The following is a 19,091-nucleotide window of genomic DNA, read 5'->3' as shown; positions in this document are numbered from 1 at the left end:
ATCCTATGAACTTTGCATAGTGTATAGTACAAAACATGTTTTTATTAAATGATTATTGGACTGGATTGTATTGTTTGAATTTCAGACTTACATATGATACATGCATATATATATTAAATATATACATGTATATATATAAATTAATCACATATAATAAATACTATACAACATAATAATTAATTTTCAAATGAAATATAACATTTAGAAGATTGGAATAGCTAACACAAGGAGGAGTTCTAAACCTGAGGCCAATGAATTTTTAAAAATTTGATAAACATATTTAAATTTAATTGTTTTCTTTTGTAATCCTTTTATATTATGTATTGGAAAACATCGTTTTTAAAAGGAGTCCATATGCTTCATCGGAATGCCAAAGGGGTCTAGGAAATACACACACACACACACACACACACACACACACACATACATACACACAAGCAGAGATTAAAAATTCTATTTTAGAGGAGATAATATCATCCTCAAAACAATCATTACAGAGTCTTCCATGTTCTATCATCCCTGTTAAATATATTAGGGAGGAAGAAGGGGGAGATGTAGCTGAAAAGTCAGCCTTGAAAAATAATCCATTTGGTATGAGTTGGATTCTTAAGTCCACAATGGAAAGGAAATTTAAAAAATCCACTTGACCAGTACTATCTACTCTGGCTAGGAAGTCTGAAGTCTTAGATGTAACAGAATCCATGTTTCTTAAGCTCCCTTACAAAATGGGGCTGCTTCTCCCTTATTTAAAGTTGTTCAGCTTGAGAAGACTTACCAATCTTGGTTTCAGCAGACATACACAACCTTGGAGGACCCAGGGCAATGTTTATACCACAATGAAACATCAAAGAAAGATTTTTGTTGAGGATAGGAGCAGGGGAGGAATTTTTAAGTGGATTATTTCAAATGATGAGTTTAAATAATGATTTTTCTCAGAGGGCTCTATATAAAAAGCATTTGCCTTAGTTTAGCACTCAATACTGAGCACTGAAATATAATGGTAAATATGACCCAAATACACAATAGAAGACTTTAAAAAAATAACAAGTGACAGAGATTAAGTGAGGATTTTTGACAAAAAAAGAATTTTCAAACTGTTGTAGATAAAAAATTGTGGTAGTCAGAGGTCAGTGCAATGTAATGTCAGTGCCAGGGAGGTATATAGTGCTTCAGAAAATACTTTTAAAAAAAATATTCTATAGACTTTATTCCACAATATAGTTTGTGATGTAGAGATTTTTTTTTTAAATGCTTCCTAATCATTTTGGTTTGAGTAATACAGTAAATTACAGAGACATTGGGGTACACTCTAATATACACAGGATGGAATGCAAAATTCATCTTTCTCCTTTCTATTTTTAAATGTGACTCTTGAGTCTCAAGTTCCTGTTCACATAAGGATGCTCTATTTTGTCTCCCAGGTCCACTATAGCACATACCTCATTAAAGTCCAAGATATGCTCAACTCCCAAGGATCCTTGTATTTGGAGGAGAAGTGCTTTTTTATATTAAAAAATACTTAAGAGAGGAAATGGTGTTAAGGAGTTTCTCTGCATCTCCAGCAATATGATTCCCCCCTGTGTTTTAGAATTATCCTGACTATCATTCAGAGAACATTTCCACTAGAAGACACAATTTCTTAAATTATTCTAGGAGTTCTTAGGAAAGAGTAGGTGAAAATGTCTTGTAGCAGAGAAGCAAGATCACTTTTCACTCTTCTTTTTCATATTGAAATGTGACATCTATAAGTCAGAAGGGAGATACTATTGTTATTCAGTCCTGCCTAATTCTTCGTGAACCCATTTGGGTAATATGCTGACCAAAACAGTCTCTTTTTGGCTGGTTTTCTTGGCAAAGATACTGAAGTAGTTTGCCATTTCCTTCTTCAGCTTATTTTATAAATAAGGAAACTGAGGCAAACAAGGTTAAATGAATTTCTTAGGATCACATAACTCGTAAGTGTTTGAGACTAGATTTAAACTCAGGAAGAGTAGATCTCCTGACTCCAGGTCTGGTAATCTATCCACTGTGCCACTAAATATATACTCTTAAAGATATTATGATATTATTCTTAGTGACTCATTTCTATTGAAATTTTAAAGTCATTTAAAAAGATAAACAAAACTTTCATTTGCCCCCTCCCCCCCCAAAAAAAAGTCGTCTGATAACAAAGTATAATTAGGAGGCTTACCCCAGATAAGATGTATTTGCATGAATGAGTAGATAACTCCATATGTCCATTTCTTCTCCAAAGTTTTTGAAACAGCCCGCATCAGCAGTTCCATTATGATCATAAGTGTGAATTGGTTATTTTAACTAGAGTAAAGAAAAGTAATTTTTTCTGTACAAGAACAAAAAATACTTTAAGCATATTACATATAAAATGCTGTTTATCATTTGGCAGTGCTCTAGGAAATGAGCTCTAGACAGGAAAGCTATGTGGTTTGCAGCTGAGGTTTACTTCTAATTAGTAAGTGTGAAGTTATTAGGCTCTATAGCAGCATGTTCAAAGTCCCAGTCTTAACTCCCTCTTCTCAAAAATCTACAGGGCAAGAGTAGCATCTAGATCTTTAATACTGCAGGTGTTTTTTGTTTAACTACTTTACTTTATTCAACTTTAGGGAGGGGGAAGAAGCATACAGAAGAGATTGTGACCTAAAAACAAGTTACAAGTAAAACTGACTTAAGTAAAATAAGTCATGCTCTTTTTTAAACAGAGCATTTCAGTTCATGTGTATATTTTGGGGTATTGTCCAGAATTTCTCTTCTAGAAGAAACACATAAAAGTTTTCCAGTAAAGAGGGTTTCTTAAAAACTAAGCCAGGAAGATAAGGGAAATAAGGATTAAAAGAAATAAGAAATAAATACAAATAATAGAATATATACAATAGAAAATATAATATGCAATATAATATACTTTGATATAATATATTATATTATATACTATAGGTTAATAGTAACAAATAAAATAAGCAATAAGAAAATAAGAATGGAAATATAATAAAGAAATAAGAAAACCATGCATAGCAACTATGACTTGATCTGATTTTCCATACCTTTTTTTTCTTTAGGAGAGGTAGTATAGTATAAGTGGATTGAGACCTAACCTCAAAGCCAAGAAAACCTAGGTCCAAATCCAATCTGTACACTGACTATGTGGCTCTGGATGAGTTAACTTCTCAGTATTCTAGGCAATACTCTTAAGACTGTAACTATTGTAGAAATGGTGCTGACCTGCATTGATAGAAGAAACTTCTTCACCTGGGAGTTCTCTCTATCTAAGAAATCATAAATATATTTATTCAGGAGCTAAAAGAACCATTTAACAAATGGGAAATGACTATGGACTATATTTCTATCTTTAATTTTAAAATGTATTCCCTTTACCTTAGTGCTATAGGGTACAGAATTAGAAGGAAATAGTCTGAATTGCAACAAGAAATAATAGATTGATTTCTAAATTTGATTACCACCCTCATCCCCTTTCTTGCAGGAACATATTGATTTGCTGAGAGTGGAATGATTAGAAGCCTTTCCCATCTACTTTGCTCATTCATTCCCCTAAATTACACTTGTTTTATGTGTTTCCTTGCTGATGGTCAACATAGAGACTAGGAGCAGAATTTCTTGGCCCAACCTCTATCACTGAGACTTAAAGGAAATCCCCAGCCCTGCCCCACCCCTAGACATCCTCTTAGACTGTCCTGGGGCTATATAAGAAGAGAGTGGTTCTTGAGCAAAAACTTTTAACATTTAAAGTTAGAAAAACTGCAGCCAAGAAGGAGTTAATGTCTTGTCCAGAGTATCAAAGACAGGAAGTGATCGAGGTAGCATTCAAACCCAGGTCTTTTGATTTCAAATTTAGGGCTCTTGCCACTAACCTATATGGTACCTCCCAGAGAAATGGGAAAAAAGGCAAGGTGAAATACAGCAAAGAGAGTGTTGGAGTCCCAACACCAATTCTACCACATTCTACCTGTGTTGCTTTGACTAAGTTATTTAACCTCTCACTTTCCTTATCTGTAAAATGAGAATATAGGACTAAATAACATTTAAAATCCACTCCAGTCTGGATCCAGCGTCCCTGGTGAACAGTAGAAAAATATAGGAAATGACAAGTGATAAGATAGGCAGCTAGGTAGAACAATGGATGGAGTGACAAGTCTGTAGTCAAGAAGATCTAAATTCAAATGCAGCCCCTAATATTTATTAGCTGTGTGACCCTGGACAAATCACTTAACCCCATATGCCTTAGTTTCCTCATCTGTAAAATAAGCTAGAGAAGGAGATGGCAAACCCCTCCAGTATCTCTGCCAAGAACATTTCCCAAAAAGAGGGGTTCCATAAAGAGTCAGATTTGACTGAATAACAACAACAAACTTGAAAGGCATTGTATTTTGCCCTTATCAGATCTCATCTGGAATACTATGTTCAATTCTGGGTGCTAATATCTAAAAAGTACAATAGCACACTGGACAATATCCCTAGATGGGCAATCAGGACATGAAAAGATTATGAATCCATGTCATATGAAGATTAGTCATTTGTCTTGGCAATGTTGTATTATACCAATTGTTCTCCTGATTCTGCTCCCTTCATTCAACATCATCTATTTAAATTTTACCAACTTTCTCTGAAACCATCTGATAAATACAATGACTAATGATGATTTTGAAAACTGATAACAAAGCATGTTATCTGTATCCTGTTAGGTAGCTAGGTGGTATAGCAGATAGAGTGAAAATCTGAAGTAAGGAGTACCTGAGTTCAAATACAATCACAGATAGTTACTTGTTGTATGACATGGATAAATTTTTTAATCTATTTGTATCTCAGTTTCCTCAACTGTAAAAAGAAATTATGATAGCACCTACCTCCCAGATTGCTGCAAGGATCAATGGAATAATATCCATAAAACCCTTAGCACAATATTTGGCACATAATAGTCAGCTAAATGTTTATTCTGTTTCACCTTCCCTGTCAAAGAGGCAATAGATTCAAAATGTAGAATGAGACATTTTTTTTTAAATAGCTAATTTGGAAATTTGCTTTGTTTGACTATGAGAATTTATTACAAGTTTCTTCTTCTTATCCTCCTATCCCCCCAATGGAAGATACAAGAAGAAGAGAAAATGTTCATTTAAAAAATTAAAAAATAATTTTTTTTAGAACATCTGGGCATTTTTAGGCTAGAGACAGAAAATTGGAGAGGATGGAGGGGGTGAAGGGAATGTTACAGTGGGTATCTTCAAGGTATTTGAAGAGTTGAGATACAGCATAAAGTTTAGACATTCTATTTGACACTCTGGAGCAGAACATGAAAAAATGAGTACAAGTTACCAAAAAAAAAAAAAAAAAAAACCCAAACAGATTTAACTTGGTGTCAGGAAAAACTTAAAAATTAGAGTTTCATCTCAGCAGAATTGATTGCCTTCAGAGATTGTTGGACAACCACTTGAGAATGCAATAGTAAGAGTTACTTTGGTGTATAACTAAGAAGAATAGGATGTTCAGGTCCTTTGCTCCAATCAAGTTCTGTCATTATGTCACTTAAGATACACTTGTCTCAAATTTCTAAAAGATACATTAGAATCATTATCAACTGATTTAGAACAGTCTTAAATATTTCAGTCATTTTTTCAGTGGTTTTCACAACTTTACTTGGATTTTCTTGACAAAGACATTGGAATGGTTTGCCATTTCCTTTCCAGATCATTTTACAGATAAAGAAACTAAGTAAAGAGAGTTAATTGAGGGGCAGCTAGATGGCACAGTGGATAGAACACCAGATATGAAGTCAGGAGTAACTGAATTCAAATCTGGCCTCAGACACTTACTACTTCCTAGCTGTGTGATTCTGCCCAAGTCACTTAACTCCACTTGCCTCAGGGGAAAAAATAGTTAATTGACTTGTGTAGGTCACACAGTTTATAAGTCTCTGAGGCCAGTTCATCTTCCTGACATCAGGCCTGCTACTCTATCCTGGCACTCGAGCCACCTAGCTAGCCTTTTTAAATACAGTCTCTTCAAAATCAAGAAAAATAAATTTAGTAACAATGAATCTCATAACTATAAGTATTGATATCTGGTTATTGAGCTATATTCAGTAATCTCTTCTATGTCATCTAGATGGAATGGATGGAATACTTCCATTAACAAATCACTTGGCCAATTTGTTAGCTGTGCTATCAGAACACAAACCAAAAAACATTCAATGTTACTCCCACTTGAATTACACAATAGAAAATAAATCTGAAATCTTTGCAACGGCATAACAAAAAATTTTACATATACAGTTTATGTCAATTCAGCCTAGTTGAAGGTAAACTGAACCAATTATCTGTAGAAGAAAAGAATTGCTGTAGCTTTTTCCCAACAGATATCCAGTGGAATTTAATCTTGAAAGCATTTCATTTTGTTTCTAGCATCAAACATGGTGCCTGATGTCAGGCAAGCAGTCAATAATTATTGTTCAATTGAACTGAATTGTATATACATTTTAATTGACTCTCTAATATAGGAAATTTCCTTATCCAGAGTTCCCAATATTGAAAAAATCAACAATTAATAGTAATTTATATTTATAAAGCAAGCAGGATGGCAGAATAGATAGAGAAATGGCTTCAAAGTTAGGAAGACATGAATTCAAATCCTTTGCTGGACTAATATTGACACAAGAATGGTCCTTCTCAGGACCCCCAGCAATTTTTTGAGTCTGTAATATACAAGACAGAGTCAGTCTATCCTGGGAGTGGTTGGTTTTCTCACCTAGAAATCCTTATGCTGAAGAATTCACAGGTTTCTTTATTTATGCAAAAACACAAAGGTTTGAAAAAAAAGTAATTTCCTCATTACAACTCTGTGAAGTAGATAGTACAAGTTTATTATGCTCATTGTAAAAATGGAGAAACAAAATTTGAGAGGCTAAGTATCTATGATAATACCAGTAGAAAGCATCTCAATTGAAATTTTAGTTCTTCTTACTAGATTTAGACACAGTCTATTTCAGAGAAATTTTCATTTTATGTGAAGAGTTCCTTCAAATTGAATTATGCTAGTTTCCTCCTTTCTACCTTACTCCCATCTCCCACCCACCCAACCTCACTTCCTAGCATGGAAGGGAAAGGATGCTTGTCTTTGAAGGTGTCCATCATGTGTATAGGTACTACAATGTTAACTAGGGCTGAAAGAATGGTCTGAAGCCTCCATAATTTAACCCCAAAGGGTAATAGATGTTCAAACATTATACTCACTCAGGTTCTTCTTCATACTCTCTGGCTAATTGTATTATCACTACAGAAAGATTAACTTATACACACAATTCATAGGTAGAGAGATAGAATGTTAGCCTTTAATAGGATGTTAGGAATATTCTAGTCCATTCTGTTATTATAAAGATGAAAACATTTGAACAGTTAGATGGTCCAGTGGATAGAGCATAACTCCAGAATCAGGGGGACCTATGTTCAAACCTGGCCAAAGACACTTAATACTTACTAGCTGTGTGGCCTTAGGCCAGCCACTTAGCTCCAATTGCCTCACAAAAACCAAACAACAACCAAAAAAATAAAGATCAAAATGTTTAGGCTAAGAAAAGTAATTGCCTGCCCCAAAGGCACAGAGAATAGGGTCAGCTCTTCTAAAAACAGAAAAAAAAAGAATGACTTTATCCTGGACTTGTGTGTTTCTATGTTTTACAGCTGTATGCTCTTTGTTCAGTTTTTTCTTTACTTATGTCCAGTTTTTAATGACACCGTTGGGGTTTTCTTCGTAAAGATACTGGACCTATTGAAGGGAGCAGGGGAAATTACATGAACACTGCATATATATGTTAAGAGTTTGGTCTCTAATGTGAAATGTCACTTTCTCCCTCTCATTTGAAACCTTAGGGCCAGTCTATTCAACGACCTTGCTTTAAAAATTGAAGTATAGAGAGTGAATGTGAAAAAGAATGGGAGTATGTTTCCACAAGTTAATCAAAAATTTAGTTTCCTTGTCTTTAAACCATCCTATCTTTGTTTCACATTGGGGGAGGAAAGTGAATTTTTGAAATCTAAAAACAAAACAAATAAAAGAACCTTCTACTAATGTGGATTAACAATGGCTCTTAAACTTTGCAAATCTAGTCTTAGAGAATAACTCCAGATTCTCTTTATAAACTTCATAATGCTATATAAATGGGAGCTATTATATGGTTTTTCTGCTTTTGATGAACCCACAGAAATAGAAACCCACCAAAAATAGTTCAAAGACTATTTCATCAATTTTTCACCCTTCCCTCCTACCCAGTCCCTTGAAATGTGAAAAGATTTCCCAGTTTTTACAGTCAGTATGGAGTAGGAGAGCCATATTCTGGACTCAGAGTCAGGAAGAAAGAGGAAGTCTTGTCTCTAATCATCATTGCACTATTCAAAACAGTTGCTCAGTAATTTGTAGGCAAAGACTTGGAGGAGCTTCTCCTTGGTGAAAAAGAGAGATGTGGGTTGAGTGAAGCAGAAAATATCAGTAATCTGCTGTCCTTATAAATGCCCATGACTTGGAATGATGCGACATTGCCTCTGGGACTTCTTTAAGGAGACCCTTTCAAGCTCCCATACATATACCTCTTCATAATTCAAATAGCATCTCCTCAATAGCTGTTTGCAAGCAGCAGATGGCACCAACAACTCATATTCACAAGTATCTCAGGTGATGGGAATTTCACCCACCGATTTTTCAATCCCAGTAGTATTTTCTAAGGGCCTTTTCAGCATGAGAATAGGCATTCTCTCTGTTTAAAAATAACTTTTCTAAGGAAGACATGTCAATCTCCTCTATCATTCTTCCTGCAATTTCAACAGCACACTATTTCTTTGCCTAGATTACAGTCTGGTGCATATATGAAGAAAACAGAACCAGTCAGCTCCACATATAAAAAAAAAGGAATCTTGAACTTCCTGAACTTAAGAGACAAATTCAATTATTTACAAAGAGAAGCAAGAGCACACATAATTTCTGCTCTAGGCAAACCACAGTTGTATTTTTTTTAACAAAATGCTTTTTAAATGCTACCACTATGCACTTGTCTCCAGGGAGAAAGAAGCAAGTCCAGTACCAGGAAGCTAGCCAAAGAAATAACATTTGAACATAGAGCACCAAGGTCATTCGTGGGCCTGTCTTTGGCTTTGATTCTCAATCATAAGGCAATAATTAATGAAAGGGTAAGAAGCTTTATCTGTCCAAGCATTTGACTTCCAACAAGTCAATCAATCAATAAACAATCATCTATTAATATCTACCATATGCCAGGCCCTCTGCTAGGGCTTATTGTCTAATAGGCTATTGTCTAGGGATAATGTCTATTAGACACAAAAAGATAGAAACAAAGTATTATCTCTCTTCAAAGAGCTTACAGTCTAATAGGAGAAACAATATTTACACCTATAGGTAAATACAAAATACACTGTAAAGTAAATACAAATTACACTTTAGTGTGGGTAGGATTAGAATCACACGTAGTATCTGGTGAAACTTCTTTAGAATCACAGGTAGTATCTGGTTTGAATTAATAGTGAAACTTCTTTAATGATTGAATGAATTTGAATTCATACTATTTGAAATCGCAATTATGATTGGTAATTGGTTCTAATCCAATGGAAATATTCATTTCTAATTCAAATAATGTGACCATTTCAGATAAGGAAAGGAGAACTTACTATATTCCAGATACTATACAAAATGCTGTACAAATATTATTTCATTTGACCCTAAAACAACTCTAGAAGGTAGGTTCTATTATTTCCATTTTACATTTGAGGATATTGAGGCAGAAAGAAATTAAATGACTTGTCCAGGTAATAAATATATCAAGTAAACATCTGAGATTGGATTTGAATTCAGGTCTTCCTGATTCCACACTCAGCACTCTATTTTGTAAGGAGCTGCCTCCAGGTAGATTCATTATTTGTACTAGTTGGGACCAGCCTCAAGTATGAGATGAAACTTGAGCTGAGCCTTAAAAGAAGCTAAGATTGTAAAAGATTGAAGTGAGATAGAATACATTCCAGGCATGAAGTACAGCCTACAAAGACTGAGAGGGGACATGGGATGCTATGGATGAGTAACAGAAAGTAGATTTAGCTTGAGTGCAATGCATAGTATGTAAGGGAAAGTAATTTATAATGAGTCTGTAGAAATAGGTAGATTTAACTAATGAAGAACTCTAAAGACCAAACAGGAATTTGTATTTCATTCAAGAGACAAGAGAGTGCTACTAGAATTTCCTGAGCAGGGTACAATTGTTGTTGTTATTGTTGCTGTTACTGCTATTGTTCATCCTTCATTCTCAAAGAGGTCCAACAACATCAAAAGGGTGATGTCTTAATTTGCTCATGAATTGGATTTATGTGAGGCAGGGCTGTGCAAAGTTATCATCTTCACTGTGTCCTCCAGAATCATTGGAATCCAGTGGCAAGACAAAAATCAAGATGACCAGCAATCTCCCAAAATACAGTGGGTAATCTTGATCTTTTTAAACTAAGATATTTCTCAGGTCTCAGTTTGTCTGAAGCAATGACCATTCAATGACCATTACTTTAGGAATATCAAATATTTGGCTTTGTCAATAAATCATCAAATACTCATTGAGCTCTTATTTTCAACTATTTCCTGACAGGGCAGCATCATCAATGCCTTGATGCATAGAGGATATATCTTATCTTTGCTCGCTATATTATAGACTTCTCAAGGTCGGGGACCTTCTTTTTTGCTGAGGCAATTGGGGTTAAGTGATTTGCCTAGGATCACAAAGCTAGGAAGTGTTAAGTGTCTGAGGCCACATTCGAACTCCTGACTTCAGGACTAATGCTCTATCCACTGTGCCATCTAGCTGCCCCCTTCTTTCTTAACAACATCTTTTCTTCAGTACTTAGTGCCATCTCTTATGCATAGAATATCCTTAAAAATTTGTTGAATTGAAGTAAATTTTTATTCCTAAGGAATTTTTCAGTTGAATTGAGGAGACACAATATACAGATTTGGGATTCCAGTCATGTATCTGACAAAAGTTTACTGTGTGTTCATGAGCAAATCTCTTGACCTCTGAGTGTCACAGTCAATTCTCATCATTATAGATTAGGGGAATTTCCACATTTATGAATTCCTAGTTGCAAACTAAAACAAACTCCAAACGATTCAAGACAGTGGTAGAATTCGCATTACCAGACCTAAATTCAGAACCTAAATTTGCCACCAGCTGCATGATCTTGAGGCTCAATTTCTTCATCAGCATGCTGGATTGGGATAATACTTTTACTTTCTATCTTGTGGTTATGAGGAAAATATATAAAGTTCTTTGTAAATAAATTGTAAATCCCAACAGGGCAAGGAGGGTCAAATGAGATGAGTATATAAAATTCCTTGTAAATAAACTGTAAATCCCAGCTTAGCAAGGTACTGAAGTGGAAAGAGAACTGGATTTGAAGTCAAGGGACTTGGGCTCAAATCTCCTCTATCGCTTTCATGGACAAGTTATTTATCCTCCCTCAATTTCCTCATCTACCGTAGGAGAGGCTTGGACTAAATACTCTAATTTTGTGATCCTATTATCTATGTGGTGGCATTGTTGGGATTTGCTTCCTACTACTATAAGTTACAGATTGTCGAAAAATCTAATTATGTTTAGGTTCTTGGCTGTTTACTTCCTAGGGATTGTGATTTTATCATGTGTTACTTACATGTTTTCTATATAATTTTGCCTCAGAGTGCATTTGTGAAGAGTTAACCATATTTTTTTAAAAGTATTTTATTTTTTCCCAATTACATGTAAAAGCAATTTTGACATTTTAAAAAAATTTCAGTTCCAGATTCTCTACCTCCTTCTCCTTACAATCCTCCCTCTCTCTACCTTACCATCTCCTTTAAGAAGAGTCAAGCATCTAACAGAAAAATCATATAGATAAATACTCTTTCAATTCCTTGGTAAGTTAGAAGGAGGCCAGGATCTACCCAATTTTCTTTCTATTTGAATGAACTCAACAGAGCACTACTGCTCAGTACTAGTCTAAATGGTTACTTAGGTGTTTGGATTTTTTCATGATAACTTCCTGGACACACTTACTTTTCAGTATTGTAACCCAGCTCTGACTAAAAAGCGATGATGCAAACTTATTTTGGAAATGAAGATAATTTGAGGATGTCTTCACCATATTTTGTAGTTAACTTAGAATAACAGAATGTAAACTGTGTAAAGGCTGAGATTTTTAAGGAAGAAAGAAACAAAACAGACTGTGTGCTAGGAACTCTTTTACATACTTTAGGGATATTATCTTATTTGGTCCTCACAACAATCCCAGAAGTTTATTATTATGATTTCCATGTTACAGTTGAGTAAGTTAAAGTAGACAGGTTAATTGACTTGGCCAGGGTCACTGAGCTAATAAGTATCTGAGGATATATTTTAACTCAGCCCAGAGTTCTATTGATTATGCCACCTAATTGTCTTTCTTAAAGTTTTTTTCTCATATTCCCCAAAATTAACACAATGTCTGGCACATAGTAGATGTTTAATAAATGCTTTTGAATTCAATTAAATTTGGCATTAATGCTATAATTATGCTTCTGTTTTCCTTTGATATTATGTATTAGTCCATTGTTTTGTTTCTGTAAGAGATGGAGATCCACAAAGTCCAACGAATGAGTACTCCTATAAAATTTTCTTTCTTTTCTCCCCAGTCTCCACAGTAAATCACATTTACACTCACACTTACACCCATACAAGTCTGTAACAATTTTCCAATTTTCCAGGGTAAATCTTCTAAAATAACAAGTTGAAGATACAGCAGAAGAGAATGTAAAAATATCAAGCTGCAAAGAAATGAATGGAAAGAGAAGAGAAGGATCATTTATTAAGTACCTACTATGTTTCAGGCACTATGCTTTGTGCTAGGGGCAGAAATATGAAAATGAAGTCATCTCTAAGTCAAAGAGCTTACATATATTTTAAAAAATCCAGCATACACACATACAGTCTGTTAAAATACATATATAAGATAAATATATGATCATTTCAGAGAAAAGTCACTACTAGCTGGGTGAATAAGCCAGAGTTAAGAATTAGCCAGTGAGATAAGATCTGAAAAGGGATCTTATACTCTTCAATAAGTATTACCCTATTTTTTAATTGATAAGTCATACCTAGTGGCAGACTTCATTTTTTAACTCTGGTACATCAGCTATCTACTGAAGGCATCACAAAATAAGCAACTGTCTTTATGCTATATATTCTAACCTTAGTCACTTTCATCTCATATTTAGAGCCACTGATCCAGACAAACATCATCAAAAGAGTGTGGCAGACTAATGTAAGACATCATCACAATGAATCCTGAACCATATCTTCTTCTGACCTTGAGAACCCATTACAAGAAATACTGAACTTCATTCAGAGAACCAAATTCAGAGACCTCGTTGGTATTCACTTAAAAGGGGAGATGATTTGAAGCAGGGCTTTTTAACCTTTTTTGTATCAAATGCCTTTGGTAATCTAGTATGACCCATGAACCCATTCTCAGAATAGTGTGTGAGAGATATTTATCAATATGTACATATGTCTGTTTATGTTTGTATATATATATATATATATATATATATATATGTGTGTGTGTGTGTGTGTGTGTATATATTAAGAAAATACTTACTTTCAGATAAAGATTAGTGAAAAGAAAGAAATATTTTCTTTCTCATTCAAGGTCCCAAATTCACTGATTTCAGTTTCAGATCTGTCATTTTCTCCTATGGAAGTAAGAGAGAAGAACCAGACTGATGATAGGAGCTCTAAAGATAGCTAATACATATGCATATATCTATATTTTTGTCCACATACATACAAGGTGACCTCCCAACCTGACAAGTCATTATTAGAATGCCATTGTGAAGTGCACTTTCATGAAGGGTGCATGAGAAACATTTCTAATGTAGGTTAATTCAGTTGTTTGGGCCAACATTGAATAACCATATTCCATGAAACCAAGTAAAATACTATCTATATCTTACATAATACTGAGATACAAGGGAATGACATTTTTACTACTTTATAAATGAACAATGAGTGTATGCTACTGTTTTATGTTTTTCAAATCATAAGAATAAAATTTTGCAAAAACATGCTCTTCCATTCAATTTATGCTTTCATTCCTTGATCAAAGAGAGTTTGGCTTTATTATTCCTACTCCTATCAACTGTGCAGAATCAAAAGAGCTATAGAAAAATGATGTGTTCTATTTTGTCCCATCATCCATCATTAACAAAATTGCCCGGTACATTCTATTCCTTAACACGGGGAGAAGTATACAAAGCAGAAAGTGGTCAGAGTGATTTCCAGGTACAGATTTGAGTTTAGAGCATCAGTTATTTGGAAAAATCACATTTAAAAAACAATATTTGCTACAGAAAAGAAAAATAAAGAAACAAAGAAAGTCAAAGCACTGAATCAAGAGCCAGTAGTTCAGAGTTCTAGTTCTTGATAATCAACTAATTTGGCTACTTTATTTATACCCTCTCTAAAACTTTAATAGATAATTATTTAATAGATAAAGGGAAGAGGTTGGATTATGTGATTTCTACTATCTCTTATATCATTCTATGACTCAGGTAAAGAGAATTTAAATACTCAATATATGTCAGTTGCATGAGTGCTGGGACCATGTTTATTCTTTATATTCTCCATAGTACTTTACATATTGTAGCTACAATGAATATTTTTGTACTAATCAGGCCCAGGGAAAAAAAAGAAAATTATAATAAATTAGCTACAGATTATCTTCATTTTGGCAGATGTACTCTGAAATCCCAAAGGTATTTTTCCAACCCATGAAGGACTTTTTCAGTTCTTTGAAAATCAATGTCACAGTAAATTAATTTTAACTTCATTCAACCGGTTTGACAAGAAAAGCTAGCTCAGTTTTCTTCAATCTCTAAAAGTAATTTTTTAAACCCAATCAAAATGTTTATTTGGCAATAAATAAATTGAAAAATGAATGCATTGATTACATTGATTTGCAATAAGAAATGTTTGAATTGTCATTCTTCTCACCTTAGCCAACCCAAGACCATATAAGAACTTACTAAAATAGCAGGGTTCTTAAGAGAATCAGGGATAGGAGATATTCCATATGCATATACTGAGCACCTCTTATGCATTATTGATAGCTACTGTGTACTATTTTAAAAATGATGGTTATGATTTTTGTAGGTAAATCTGTCTTATATAGAGTAATTATACAAAATTCTTAATTTTGGGAAGAGCACTAGACTTGAAGGAGGAGGAACTGGGTTCAAATTTTGGCTATGCTACTTACTACATGAGAGACTTTAGGAAGAATTCTGAGTCTCAATTTCTTCATCTGTAAATTGAGAGGTTTGTTTCTCTTCTATAGCTCTGATATATTAGGAAATTCATCTTTTTGATTTTTAAGAAATCACAACTAAATTCTCAATAAAACATTTTGTTAAAATCTGAGAAGCACTGAGTATTGGAAGAAAAAAAAAAAGCATGTCTGTGTTAGGGATGGCATAGGGAGAAAAGGCTAGCACCGAGCCTCCATTTTAAAGAATTCATCTAACAATGGTAGATATAAAGACGCAGAGGAATATTGGTCAGTCTATACTCAGAGCTGTTCCAAAGACTCTAATTTATCATATTTAGGGTTTTTTTCCCTTTCCCAAAGAAGCAGGTGACAAAGTGGGAAATAAAACAAAATGAATCTATTCTTATTTGGTTTTGGCTACAATCTCATATTGTGTTCATATATTGGATTTCCCTGAAAGCTTCCTATGTTGTCATCATCTTATTACTTCCTCGGGAACTAAGGGCCTATGAGCACTGTGCTTATGCCATGAAGTGTCTCAAATGGATGACATAATTTGACTGGACTCTCTAGCCAGCAGTGGTCACTTAATAAGTTAGTGTTCATATATAGGGTATGTTTTGAAACTTGATGGGAACACAAAATAAGCAATGGTCTTTGCTTAAAATAATGATTTTATAAAAGAAATTTATAAAAGAAAATGCTCAGGAGCAGCCTGAGGTTGAATATTCTTGCAGGTGCTATAAACCCAGAGTGGGTAGTTGTTGTCTGCCTGAGGATGCTCTCTCTGATAGAAAAGGGGTAGAATGCCTCCTCAGGGCTACTTTTTACTCATTTCAGTATATGTAGTTAAGACAACACCTGCCTCTGACTTTCTTTTTATACTTCACTCTGGCATGTTTCTTTTTTCTCAGCATTAAAATGTCACATATAAACCCAAGCCTTTTTAGGGCCCACACACTTGAGGCCGGCCCTCTAAGTCTTGCTGACACAAACTGGATCAGTCTACTTCAAGGCCTGGGGTGACACAGTAATGAAACAACTCCCTTTGGTTTGAGTTAATGCCATAGCATAAGTCAGTCCTCCCTTCTTATAAACATGATGCCCGGGGTATAGGCCTTGGGCTTTATGACAGACAGAAGATATCATGGCCTTTGATTATTTTCCATTTTCTCAAATAAAAAAGAATGCTTTTACTGCTGTGTTTCTCCCCCAATCCCCAATCCTCCTCAGGCCATCTGGCCTAACATTTAGAACAGGAAGCTGAAAAGGAGGACTACTTTATCCTCACCTGCATGCTAAAGTCAGTGATTTTCATTCTGTTAGATGAACCTCGACTGTGCTCCATACCTTTGAAAGGGAAACATTAGATATAAGAAAATAATGAGTCCTATTTCCAGCAAGGGAGGGAAGTTTTTTTTTTTTATTTTAATGAAAGAGTGTGAGGGAGCTAGGAGAATGGGGAGTTATTAATAGAATGAGTGAAAAACCATTTACTGAATGCTTACTATGTACAAAGTACTTTGCTAAGCACTAATGCTAATAGAAAACTAAGAAAATTTCTGCTTATAAGAATTCATGTTCTAATAGGTAAGGAAAGTATAAAAAGGAAATTTCAGCTACAAGTTAGAAAAGGTCTCATAATTCTTAAAATAAAAGAGCAAAACAGGTATTAAGTACCTTTACTTTGTACTTTTACTTAACACTTTGTATTAAGTACTCTTTACTGTGATTTCCACTGATAAAATCACATGCATTTCTGATGTCGATTTTGGTGTGAGAAATAAAGATGCCTGAGGAAGGAGGAGGTGAAATGATAGAAAGGCAAAGAGATGATATGGTTGGCTTCATAGAAACATGAAAGCTAGTGTGAATCAGCTGATTATTAAATTTTTAGTATTAGCATTTATAACTCAAAAATAAGTAAATGCTACAAATCAAGGTCTGATTTATGGTTTTGTTGATTGCCTAGACTTTAGACAGTGAAAAAAATCTTAATAAAGCAGCTTATTCAAAGTGTTTGTATACAGTTTTTTTTTTTTTTTCAGAGAGCATATTGTAAGTATTTACCAGTATAACCCTGATTTCAGATTTGCTGGGTTTTATTCTTCAGTGGAGAAAGTCTTCAGTATACAATTTTTTAAAAAATGAGTCTGGAGCAAGCTTGAGAAAAAAAGTTGGGACTGAAGAAATGGAACTGAGAATTGCCCTCTAAAAATAATACTTCCTTTATTATTAATGGCCAAAATTTTAACCAATCTAAAGAACTGAAAGCACTTATAACAACTAATCTATGAAGTGAATGGGAGGGACCAGAAGGAAAACCACATTCAAAATGTAAATAAAAGGGAGTTGGGTTGGAGACATAGCAGAAAAGAACATGTTATATAGTTCCCTTACATGCAATGTTTCAAAAATTACAATGCATTTAAAAAAATTAACAGCTTATAATTGCACTAAGACTTTTAGGACATGCTTTTACAGACACAGGGTATCTTCTACAAGGGGAAACTTTGTCCAGTAGAATGTACATTTCTTGATGATCAAAGATTAAATCATTTTCTATCTTCCTCTTGTTAATTGATAATTAATACTGATTCTTTGAGGATATTATATCTCTCTTTTTTTAATATTTTATTTTATTTTATTTTATTTAATAATAACTTTATATTGACAGAATCCATGCCAGGGTAATTTTTTTTACAACATTATCCCTTGCACTCGTTTCTGTTCCAATTTTTCCTCTCCCTTTCTCCACCCCCCCCACATAGCAAGCAGTGCTATATATGTTAAATATGTTGCAGTACATCCTAGATACAATATATGTTTGCAGAACTGAACAGTTCTCTTGTTACACAGGGAGAATTGGATTCAGAAGGTAAAAATAACCCAGGAAAAAAAACAAAAATGCAGATAGTTCACATTCGTTTCCCAGTGTTCTTTCTTTGGGTGTAGCTGCTTCTGTCCATCATTTATCAATTGAAACTCAGTTAGGTCTCTTTGTCAAAGAAATCCACTTCCATCAGAATACAGAGGATATTATATCTCAAAAGAATCAAATAGGAGAATGAAAGAAATGAATAGTTCTCTCTTATATTAATAACCAATTAATATTGGAGAAGGAGAATTTAGGATTTTTCTTGCTTTCCTATTTCCTCATTCAAAGTCCAGTCTCTCAAAGAGATTACTAACCTTGTCCTAAAAGCTACCTCACCTAGACCATATTATCTTGGTGGGATTGTTACCAAGCAGAAGATCTTACAAAGAAAATGTAATCTAGGAGAATTCTGACCCATTGAGTTCTATTCAGACATGTTAGGTGGAGGTATATCCTTTTGTCTAGATTACCCAAGATTGGAGGTAGTCTGGGCAGAAAAGAATAAACGTGACACAAATGAAGCCACTGTTGCAATATTCATTCTCTCATTGTTACAAGAGTTATTCACTGTTTAGAATACCTACTCTTCCAAGGGCACATAAGCTTTGAGAGAACTCCATGATTCCTCTTTGGTTAACAAGAGAAAGCCAAATGACCATCCTTTTATTAAGTATCTATGAGCTATAATTAATAAAATTATATATTTAAATAAATTGATTATTAATGCTAATAATCAATTAAGTCTTGTCGTGTATCACAAAATAATCAACAAGTATTTATTATCTCGCATTATACTAAATGACTCAGAACATTTGTCTCAGGGGCACTAGGCAGAACAGTGGGAATCCATCCCAATAGAAACTGAGGAG

At 34.2% G+C, this 19,091-nt stretch overlaps 1 protein-coding gene across 4 annotated transcripts in view; it reads right to left on the bottom strand.

Moving 5' to 3' along the window:
* The window catches only part of CD96 (CD96 molecule), a 151,875-nt gene that overhangs the window by 119,264 nt on the left and 13,520 nt on the right, over nucleotides 1-19,091 (bottom strand). For 2 of the 4 annotated variants that reach the window (XM_051985262.1, XM_051985264.1), the window contains 2 exons: nucleotides 13,677-13,770; nucleotides 2,192-2,316 (listed from right to left, as the gene is read on the bottom strand). In XM_051985262.1, the coding sequence (XP_051841222.1) occupies nucleotides 2,192-2,294 (103 nt within the window). In that variant the 5' untranslated portion in view covers nucleotides 2,295-2,316; nucleotides 13,677-13,770. Of the gene's footprint in view, nucleotides 1-2,191; nucleotides 2,317-13,676; nucleotides 13,771-16,635; nucleotides 16,695-19,091 lie in introns of all 4 variants that reach the window. The other 2 variants (XM_051985263.1, XM_051985265.1) reach the window with 2 other exon arrangements.

Source organism: Antechinus flavipes, chromosome 3 (genome assembly GCF_016432865.1).
Source record: "Antechinus flavipes isolate AdamAnt ecotype Samford, QLD, Australia chromosome 3, AdamAnt_v2, whole genome shotgun sequence".
NCBI classification, from domain to species: domain Eukaryota; kingdom Metazoa; phylum Chordata; class Mammalia; order Dasyuromorphia; family Dasyuridae; genus Antechinus; species Antechinus flavipes.
The sequence above is the reverse complement of the archived record's forward strand: the minus strand, read 5'-3'. Positions and strand labels throughout refer to the sequence as shown.